Source organism: Ipomoea nil, unplaced genomic scaffold, assembly GCF_001879475.1.
Source record: "Ipomoea nil cultivar Tokyo-kokei standard unplaced genomic scaffold, Asagao_1.1 scaffold2653, whole genome shotgun sequence".
Lineage (NCBI taxonomy): Eukaryota > Viridiplantae > Streptophyta > Magnoliopsida > Solanales > Convolvulaceae > Ipomoea > Ipomoea nil.
This window is the reverse complement of record NW_017619081.1, coordinates 2,338,340-2,350,011: the sequence shown is the minus strand read 5'-3', so window position 1 is coordinate 2,350,011 and position 11,672 is coordinate 2,338,340. Positions and strand designations below refer to the sequence as shown.

General features: G+C 36.0%; 1 protein-coding gene across 1 annotated transcript; it reads left to right on the top strand.

Annotated features, from left to right (window-relative positions):
* Positions 1–311: 311 nt before the first annotated feature.
* On the top strand, positions 312–2,531 carry LOC109154843 (uncharacterized WD repeat-containing protein all2124-like). Its single transcript, XM_019302587.1, has 2 exons — positions 312–834; positions 1,457–2,531. The coding sequence occupies exons 1-2, from the start codon at positions 386–388 to the stop codon at positions 2,325–2,327; spliced, it is 1,320 nt and encodes a 439-aa protein (XP_019158132.1). The 5' UTR covers positions 312–385; the 3' UTR covers positions 2,328–2,531.
* The last annotated feature ends 9,141 nt before the right edge of the window (positions 2,532–11,672 follow it).

Sequence of the window (11,672 nt, the reverse complement as noted above, 5' to 3'; positions counted from 1 at the left end):
CATTTTTGGTGGCGCTATGTTAAGAAAAAATAATAATAATAAAATAAATAGTGGCCGGAATAATTTTGAAGAAACTATTTCTTTTTATTCTTGTAAGAAGCTAAGTATCGAAATTTTTTCATATAGGTGTGTTTGCATATATATTACTTATGGTAAATATTATTATACTCCGTATTAAAATACACAATTAACACCTATGGTTATTTATTATTTTTATTATATACATTTATTAAAATAATATTTTATTTAATTAAGAAACATGGCCCACAAAGAAGATAAAAAGGTTAGCAGGTAGCACTGTGGGCAGTGTATTCAACCTTTAAATTTCTTCATTTTGAGTTCAACTTCAAACAATTCTTCTCTTCTCTCTCTGTATCCAGAAACAATGGGAGTTCTTCTGCCATGGCAACCAAATCAAGAACCTGCAGACTCAGATCAATCGAACCCTAAAACCCTTTACTCAGATTCCTCTTCTTCTTCATCAAAATCCTTCTCTTCTCTGGCTTCACAACCAAGCTTACCTTCTGTCCCTTCTTTAACTGCATCCATTTCTTCCTTGATTGAACACCCCTTCTCCTCCTCCAAAACCTCCCACCACTGCCTGCTGGCCACCCTCAAGGGCGGCGGCTCCTACATATTCTGCCTCTCCCTCGCCGGAAAACACCTCTACTGCGGCTCCTCCAACGGCGATATCCTCGTCTCCGGCAAAGACCCCAGTCAAGATAATGGAAATTCAAACTCTTCTTCACTGCGCCTGGTGGCTCAAAGTGGAAGTGCCGTCAAGTCTATCGTTATCTTGGGGGATAAACTCATCAGTGCACACCAAGATCACAGGTATAATGAGCGGAAAAATGTTAAGATCAAACATTTATCATTATGTAGTAATTTTTTTTTTTTTTTTTTACTCTGCTCAATAATTTCACAATTTTATCACTTATCAGATACTTATTATTATACCAAAAGTTATAGTCAATACAGAAGATACGAGTACACGACTTTATCATCTAATACCGCCACATTTAGAGAAGCAAGCTAAGGTGTTACTTGGCTCTTAAAGCCTCCCGCCCAACAATTCACCTAACACTAACTAGCCTTATCTTGACCTTTAAAATCTCCCATCAACAATTTCCCTAACACGAACTAGTCTTAACTGTATTCCGTGACTTATTCTAATACCACATGCTATAATTAAATATTTATTACTATCCTAAATTATAACTAAGTGCACAATTTTATTTTCTTATAACATCACATCTTTAAAAGGACAGAATTTTAAACTTTACCCTTCAAATTTATGTGCTACAATTTCCAAATTACTGGTGGTGAATTTAACCCTTCATCAATTTTCACCCAACAATAACAATTTAAATTACCCAAAAATTAAACGTGTATAAATTGTGCTAATATTTTTTTTTTGAAAATTAAATTGTGCTAATATTGTGACCCAAAATCTCAGGATCCGAGTGTGGAAAATCGACAACGAGTTGACTCATCATCATCATCGGAAGCACAAGTACTACAAGTGCATTGCGACGCTGCCGACGTTAAACGACCGGTGCATGAAGCTGTTCAGCGCGAAGAACTACGTGGAGGTCCGGCGTCACAAGAAATGCACGTGGGTGCACCACGTGGACACCGTGTCGGCAATGGCGTTATCCGCCGACGGCGCTCTCCTCTACTCCGTTTCCTGGGACCGAACCCTCAAAGTCTGGAGAACCTCTGACTTTAAGTGCCTCCAATCCATCTGGAACGCCCACGACGACGCCATCAATGCCGTCGCCTTATCCCACGACGGCCTCGCCGTCTACACCGGCTCCGCCGACAAGAAAATAAAAGTCTGGAAAGTCCACGGCGGATCAGACAAAAGGCTCAGCCTCAACCTGGCGGCGACGCTGGAAAAACACAAGTCAACGGTCAACGCCCTGGCGCTAAGCACGGATGGGTTTGTCCTTTATTCCGGTGCGTGTGACCGGTCTATAATCGTGTGGGAAAAAGACGGTGGGGGCGGGCCCATGGTAGTGGCGGGGGCGCTGAGAGGCCACACGAAAGCGATTTTGAGCTTGGCGGTGGTGGCAGAGTTGGTGTTAAGTGGCTCAGCAGACAAGACTGTGAGAGTGTGGAAGAGAGGGGTTGGGAAGAGCTATTTTTGTGTGGGCGTGTTGGAAGGGCATAGTGGTCCTGTCAAATGTTTGACTGCAACTTTGGACAAGAAGAATAACAATACTAAGGATGAGGAGGGTAATTGTGGGAACTCATACATGGTTTATAGTGGCAGTTTGGATTGTGATGTTAAAGTTTGGAGAATTTGGGTTCCCAATAATGTGTAGACTAAAAGGCAACTTTTTTTAGGATGCTTTGTTCCAAAAGATTGAATCTCCCACTCTAAAGATCGCTCACACCCTGACTCGATAGAGCATCTGGAAGAATAGTTTTCTGAGAATACTGTACATATGGAACAGAGAAAGTTGAAATTTAGTAAAGATTAGCTTATTATAATGATCAAATATAAGATTTTGTTTTGTTTCTTCCAACTAGGAAGTTGGGTTGAATGTTTATATGTGCATTCAAGCATAGAAAGAAAGTGATATTACTTCATTTCATATGAAGAACTTGTATTGGTATTCATAAATTTGTGATTCCATAGGTAATTTTGTTTTTAATTTTTTGAGCATCATGAAGTTATTATGAGGATCAGACAAAAGGCTCAGCCTCAGCCTGGCGGCGACGCTGGAAAAACACAAGTCAACGGTCAACGCCCTGACGCTAAGCACGGATGGGTCCGTCCTTTATTCTGGTGCGTGTGACCGGTCTATAATCGTGTGGGAAAAAAACAGGTATAATAAGTGCTTTAAGACTGTTAGTATTTCTCGATCTGCAAGGTTGGGTTCTTAAGTAGCAAGATCAAACACTAATTAATATAAGAGGTCATATTTGTCACCTCTTTTCTAGCCATCACATTAGCATCTACGGCCTGAGCATCCCGTCAAGACCAAAGATGCTACATCGACTCCATTAGCCGATCTTCGACATACTACTGCTTGCCTCACTAGTATAAATAGGGGACGTACTCTATTAGCTTGCAGGGCCGGATTTTAGGCTGTGCAAGCTGGGCTACCGCACAGGGCCCCCAATTTTAGAGGGGCCCCAAATTTTAGAGGCCAAATATTTAATATTTACATAGCTAGTTTAGAAATAAAAATTAAAAGTTTTCAATTAAACTTTAAAGGTATTATGAAGAGATGGTAACAATGTGTATTTATTGTATTTTAACTTGGAGGTCAAAGGTTCAAAACTTGCATATGTTAGTTTTAAAAATTATGATTTTAAAGGGCCTCAGTAGTTTTAAAAATTATGATTTTAAAGGGCCTCAGTTATTTACCAGAACAGGGCCACAAAAATCTAAAATCCAGCCCTGTTAGCTTGTAAGGGATTCCAATTTCAATGCATGTATATGAGAACCAATAACATCATAGTCTCCCAAACTCAATTGCGATACCATCCCAACTATCGTACTTTATTCATATCTATTAATTGAATCAAACAATACTTACATTACTCAATCCAAGTCACTCGTTCACAAGAGTTCTACGAAATAGTGTATCTAACCCACCTGCTTAAATCGTATTACACTATCAGAATGAAGTAAAAATCTTAAAGAGTTAATTCTCAAAATGGTCCTTCGACTATGGCCTTCTTTCGAATTGATTCCTTGATTTTTAATTGCATCCAAAGTGGTTCTCCGACTATTGAATTTTAAGTCAAAATGGTCCTCTGTTAGTTTTGGTGTTAAGTGGGCGTTTAAATGAGGGGTAAAATTGATAATTCAGTGTTTTACTATAGTCAGAGGACTACTTTGGGTGCAATTAAAAGTTAAAGGACCAATTTGAACTATCTAGTTAATATTTTAAAAGAAAATTTCATTTTATGAACTATCTAGTTAATATAACCTAAAAGTTTCAATTGTGTAGTATCGTATTTAAATTAATATAAAATACTTAGAGTTGATCTAATTAAATTAAAAAGTATTTATGAATATAATATTAATAGCGATGATATACAATTTATTCCAACCATTTCATATTTGGTTATAAAATTATCACGTTTTGAAGTTTTCTATTTTTATTTTTATTTTTCACCTCCACTGACCAACATTTTTTGTTCTGCCCCTATAAACCAATATTGTATTTTTGTAATAGAGAATGATTTTTTTTTTATTATCTTTATTATCTGTTTGTATTTAACTATTGTCTTTTTTCTTTTAATAAGCAATAGTTTATGTCTGTTGTCCAATTGGCTGTAATTTTTCACAACAGTTTTGTCATTATATGTATGCCTATTTATGAACATAGAAAATCAAAATCTAAATACATAATGCCGAGCATTCCTGAATAATAAAGAGTTAATCCAAAGTTAATGTTGATTTGCACAACTATATATAAGTACTAGGCTAATAATCAAAATTATTATTCTAAGTTATTTAAAAAAAATTCTAGCTAACAATTAAAATAAAAAGATTGTTTATTTAGAAAATGAAAATAAGTACAAATCAATCCCTTTTAATCAAAATGAGTACAAATCATGTTTAAACTATAAAGAGAAAATTCCTAAAATGGTCCTCCGACTATGACATTTTCTGAAATTGATCCTTTGACTTTTAATTGCACTCAAAGTAGTCATTTGACTATAGTAAAAACTCTAAATTACTGGTTTTATCCCTCATTTTAACACCCACTTAACACCAAAACTAATGGAGGACCGTTTTAGCTTAAAATTCAATAGTCGAAAGACTACTTTGGGTATAATTAAAAGTCAAGAAACTAATTTGAAAAAAGGTCATAGTCGGAGGACATTTTGGAAATTAAGTCAATCTTAAATTTAAAATATGACTTTAAGCTTTGATAACAATAATTGTTCTTTTAAAAAAAAATAGTTAATTCCACACTATGGTAGGTAAAACCGTAAGAGGGCTATTTCTCATAGCAATAAGGTTTGAACTTTGAATGATATAGGGAATTTGGAACAGAGATTCCTTTCCTACGATAATCACAACCCAAAAAGAAATAAAAATTCTACATGTAATCATTGACCATACCCAACGTTAGTAGAAGAATGCCAAATTCTCAGTCAAATATTTAATAATAGAAATTGATTTTATTTTGTTCATACAAGCTGGGGAAAGAGATGAGTAGAAAATAAGTGAGTACATAAAATGTAAGTCAAATAATCACAGCTAAGTTCATAAAGTGATAGAGGAGACTCTTAGTAAAATAAATCAATGCATTGGTGGAGTTTTTACTCAAGTTTTTTATGGGCCTAGATTTTTTTACATAAATCAACAGAGTACAATAAAGTGAATATATAATCTAAAGGGTAATGTAAGACCGTCTCACGGGTCTCAATTTGTGAGACGGGTCAAATTTTAATTAATAGATCAAATATTTGATTAATCAGTTAAATCATTGACCTCATTAATCAAAGATTCGACCTGTCTCACAGATTGAGATCGAAATCTATGAGACGGTCTCACACAAGTTTTTGTCTAATTTAAATTAGAGTGGTGAAAACACCTCAATTATATAATAGATATAATAGATAAATAATTTAAAACTTTGCAATTAAGTCAATCAAAACAATAAATAACTCTTATTAATAGGGAAAAAAAAAAAAGGTGTGGTGACCACTAGAAAGACATGAGTAACTCATATGTCATTTGAGTGATATGGTTGCCTAAAACCAAACCAATTCAAACATAATAATTTGTGCCCATGCTTATGCTTGGTGACATACACCTATACCTGGCCTGTCTGCTTTTACAACTTTTGTTTAGGTTTACTAATAATAATAATAATAATAAGATTTTTTGTACACTTGGCAACTAGGCTCATAATTTCCTATTTTTATATAATTGCATCTATACCTCATTACATGCCAATTCAATTACCTTTCGGCCACCAAATTTACATTAATAAAATGCAAATCATTGATCATTTCATGTAGACTGCCTCTTCACATCCCTTCCAACATATCTTATCACATAAATAATATATAAAAAAATTATTTATTTATTTGCATTTCCCATGTTCCCTTCATCTTTCAGGGTTTCAGGTGATTTCTTTTTGGGAGCTACTACATGGATTGACGTGACAACATTATGCTTGTTAAAACTCGACGATTAAGATAATTTGATGGAGATTTTTTTTTTTATTCTTTGAAATAATTAATAAAAATATTTTAATTTATTAATTTATTAATATATTTAAAATATTTTGCAAATATGTCAATAATCTACCACAAACCAAGAATAAAAAAAATGGCTCGATCTTATCCAATTACTATGACTGCAAGTTTTACCACTTATTCATGATATGTTAATTCATTTTTAATTGTAAAATTGTCAAATAGGCCACTGAATTTTTACACATCGTGCAATTGAATTATCGAACAAAAAAAGTGTGCAATTGAACCATTAAAAATTCAAAAATTGTGCAAATATCATTTTTTACAAGTTACTTTCAAATTTCCCTTAAATATGATGTTATAATGTCAAACTTTATATATATATATATATATATATATATATATATATATATATATATATATATATATATATATATATATGTGTGTGTGTGTGTGTGTGTGTGTGTGTGTGTGTGTGTGTGTGTGTGTGTGTGTGTTTATTTATTTTAATTATTATTTTAAAAATTAAAAACAAAACAATTTAAAAAAAATTAGAAAAAGGTGATTTCCTCCACCTTCTATTGTGGATGAAAGGGGATGCAACCATGGTTTTCCCACCTTCGTCTTGGACGAGGATGGAGGCAGCCATGACTGCCCCCTCCTTCGACTGATTAGGATGAAGGAGGGAGCAACTATGGATGCCTCCCCTTCGTCCAGATCAGACGAAGGAGGGGGAAACCTTGGCTGCCTCTATCCTCGTTTGGGACGAAGGGGGAAATCATGGCTACCTCCATCCTCGTCCAATATGAAGGTGGGAACAACTGTTGGAAAAATAGCATTAAAATGACATTTTAAGTGGCTATTTTGTGATACAATTATCAGTGGGGTCCACTTCCGATTTGGGTCGGGTCAAAGTGGATTCGGGTTCTTCGTAGTGAGACGAAGAGATTGATATATTGTACGCTCAAAACGGATAATGGGTGAATGAGATATTGATTCTCAATGTAGACCCATTGAGTTGGAAAAATGAAGGGAAAAAGTGAGCTTTTGTCCCACATTGGTTTGGTAAGAGGATTTGACCCCCCTTTTATACAAGAGCTTTTTTAGAGCTTGTAGAATTGTATAGCATAGAGGCTCTCTCGCGCGGGGGGGGGGGGGGGGTGGGGGGGGGAGGGTGCAAATCAAATTCCAACTAGAGATGACTTCGGAGAGGCTTGATTCGAGCTCGTGTGCGCCGGCACCTACGGCTGAAGGCCAACAGTCCATTAACTCCAGTTTTGAATTGTGAATTTAATTCTGTTAATGGGGATTGCTGTTTCAGTTTCAGATGTTACACAACGTGTAATTAAGGCCATGATAAATGCTATTAAGTACTCCTCCCCTATATAAGAAGGGGTAGAAGGTAGAAGCTTTACACACTACGAACAAGTAAAAGAGCTCTACACGAAATTAGTTTTCAAGCTTCAAAACCTTCTACTTCTACTCCTTTCTTTAGCCTAACTGTGTTCAAGGCTGTTGCTCTAGTTCGCCGGGTTCGTTCGTTTGGGTGCTCAAACGTCGAACCGTAGCGCGTTTTATCCTGGGAAACCTAGGCCACGGCGCTCCTAGCACTTTTGGGAGGTGGCAAATAAGGTTTTAAGGAAAGAGTGGTCTCTTGACTCACGCTAAAAACCCGTACCCAAACACGAGCCATCATTTCCTTCTTTCGGTTTTGGATTATGTTTCTAAGCAAAAATCCTCCTTTTATGTTATAGTTTGGTTGGAATTATAATATGTGTATTATAAATTCCTTTTGGTTGATATATATTGGTATATCTTTTTCGTAGATATACATATATATACATAACCGTTGGATCCGTTATATATATATATATATATATATATATATATATATATATATATATATATATATATATATATATATATATATATATATATATATATATATATATATATATATATATATATATATATATTTGTGTGTATATATATGTATTTCGGATAAATATCAAATAATATTTTATATACTTGTGTGTGTATATATAAATATTATTTTACGATATTAAAACGATTTTGGTTCATTATCACCAACAATCTTAAAACCTTATAATTTTGATAATGAACAAATCGGTGGAGTCCAAGAGTATTGGATCCGTGAATGTTGCCGGAGGTGCACATTCAAATGGTAGGAACGGCAACGATGTTGCCCATTCCGTGATGCCGGTTGTCGGCAGCAACGTTGGAAATGTTGTTTCCATGGGAGTTGCAAAAACACACGATGGTGCTCCGGGGAACGTTGGTTCACGATCCGGTAGACCTGTGGCAAAAGGCACACAGATGGTACCTATTGTGTTGCCTAACGGATCGGCTAAAAGCCACGAAGGATCCTATGATGGTGTAATGACTACATGGTCGGAGGACTATGGTAGTGTTACCAATGACTTCAACCGTAATCGAAGGAAACTCAAGCGAAAGCTTAGATTTCAAGAAAATTACGAAAAGAAGGAGAAATGCCACTACGAAGCGAACCGTCATCCTAGTGAAAAGGTTGAGGATAACTTCGCTATGTTTAAGACATGTGGATGGTTGGACGAGTGAGGTCACAACCGCGGTACCCCCGATGTGCGCTATGGACCACCCTTCGTGGAGTGGACGATTGGAAAATGGAACAAGGCACACGGGTTGAAGGATCACTACAAGATAGGAATAAGGAAATTAATTTCCAATGTAATTTTCCTATTTATTTATTTTGAATAAATGTTGTAGTATCCTTATGATACATTTTTTATTGTTGAATAAAAAATGAATTGTTCCATTGAGCTATTGAATCATAGTACATACGAATTATTTGATGAAATAATGTTGAATGTATGAAATGATTCAATATGGGTGCGTAATGCATCATGGAGCATTATGTGGAAAATGCTAAAATGGCGTAACGGCCGGAATTAAATGTAACAAGCGTGTTACATGTTGAAATCCCGCAACGAACTTCGGTTCAGGTTCATGTAGAACGATACGGATTTCAAGAATCAATTTGTCAAAAATTGGAATAACTATATAATCGTGAGCGTAACAGCTCAAGTGTTGAATATTTTAAATAATATTCTAAGAACGATTATATGTGTTTGATTCAACTAGTCGGAAATTTGGTTGATTTGTTCTTGTTAATTGTGTTATAATTAACTTGATCAAAATTCCAAATTATACTAGTATGAAATATGATTTGAGACAAATTGTTGGGACGTCAAATTAAGCTTGAGCTTAATGAGAAATGCTAATTATATTTGGCATTGTTGAAATGCTAATTGTGGTGCTTAATAGCACTGGACGTCCGAAATGTTGAATTAGCATTATGCAAGAGGCTAATCAAATTTAGCATTGCAAAAAGTGTTATGTGATTAACACGAAAGGAGGCTTGGCTAATTGTGTAATTAGCTAATAATCCCTGTGCTAGGTAGCACTGGAATTATAAATTAAGCAACCGAATGTTGCTGTGAATTTATAATTTAAAGCAATAGAGATTGCTTGGGAATCGGTGCGTTAGTTTGGGAGCAATGATTCGTGCTTGGAAAAGCATGTTTCGTGCTTCATTACTAAGCACTGATTCGTGCTTCAATTTTTGGAAGCAATGATTCGGGTTTGTGGCTTTCGGTCAAAAACCGAATGGATTCGTAAAGGCTAATCTGTTAGCTTCTACGAGATGTGTTAACGTGTAACACATGTTTATTCTTTATGAGAATAAAAGGGATAACCAAATTAATTGTGAATTAACGCGGTTACGAATGGTCGATGTGGTGAACAAGAAACACCTATTGGTGATTTCAGCACAAGCGTTAGTGTCGTACTCGAGCGTACGGTACGGTATTCACCTCAATCAAACGTTGTTGCCGAATATAAAATATCAAGACGTTGATAAGTTCGGGTCTACCTCAAGGTATGTGGGGTGAGACGATACTGTGGACAATTAAGTACCTTTTAAATAAGGTTACCCGCATGAAATTCTTACGAATTGCGGATACGTAGGAAGTTTTCCTACCAATGCCTGAAATGTGGGGGTGTCTTGCCAAAGGTGTGTATTGGTTCTTAGTACACGAGTCCAAGAGTTTGGATGTACACAAGAACACAAAAGATTGATTCAAGAAATTCATCGTTCTTGGAAGATGTATTTTTGTGAAGGATCAATAAAGGACCTAGCACGTTGAAAGGAACTTTCGGCGTAGCTATGGTTGAAGGGTGTGAAAGAGAACCCGAGCTCAAAGCTAGACGTAGCAAGAGAGCTAGGATTGAAAAAATCCTTTGGTCCAGATTTTCTGACGTACATGTTAGAGTGTGATGCGCACAATCTAACTCGTTTACTAGAAAATAAATTGGATTTTCTGACATGGTTGTTAGAAAATGAGCCTCGAACATATGTAGAAGTGGTGACTTCTACAGATGGACCAACCCGAGAAAGGCTATTGAGAGTGAAATAGATTCTATCTTAAAGAATCACACTTGGAACTGGTTGTTCTTCCTCCAGGTTGTAAAGCCTTTGGATCCTAAGTGGATCACTAGTCGGAAGATAAAACCGGTTGGTTATATTGAAGTAAAATGGACAGGCTTGTAATTGTAGATTACATGCAACGCGAATGCCACGGTTACTTCGATATATATTCTCTTGTGATGAGAATGGAATCCATTAGAACGATACTTGCCAAAGTCGTTTAGCGAGACTAGGAAGTTCATCAAAATGGAAGTGTCGCTTTCTTAGTAGACATGGAACGACCTGAGGGTCTGTGGTTCCACGATGTGAAAAGAAAGTGTGTATTTGGTAATGTCATGGTATGATTCGGAACAATTGCCTTAGTGTTTGGCATGTGAGGTTTTGATCATGCATTGATGACCAACGAGTTTAGTATAAATAAAAGTGACTAGTGGGTCTACGTATTGCGTACAATAGACGGTGATATCACTGTTTGTTTATACACGATAAACTCAACGTGGGTAGTAACGATCAAATGATCAATTCTACCAAGAACATGTTAAATTCGAGATTTGACATGAGAGGTGTGAGTTTGGCAGATTTAATCTTCGAGATTAAAATCGTGAGAAGACCGTATGGTCTCGTGTTAGGCCAATCTCAGCGAGTTGATTGAATCCTTTCAAGGATGATAATCAAGTGGCTTGGACACCGCTAGATACTAACGTACAACTAGCAAAAAATCATGGAGATTGTAATTCTCGTGGAGAATACATTCAGGTTATTGGTAGTTTAATTGTATCAAATGGGTTGTACTAAGCCAGATATTGCCTTTGCGGTTAACGAACTTGGTAGACATCTGAGTAACCCTAGTGATGCGCACTAGAAGGCAATAGTGAGAGTTATGAGATACTTGAGGTATGCTCGTGACCTTGGACTGCACTACGTGTAGATATCTAGCTGTACTTGGAAAGTATAGCATGTTAACGGGATATCAAAGGATGATAAATCCATCAAAGGCTACGTCTTTACG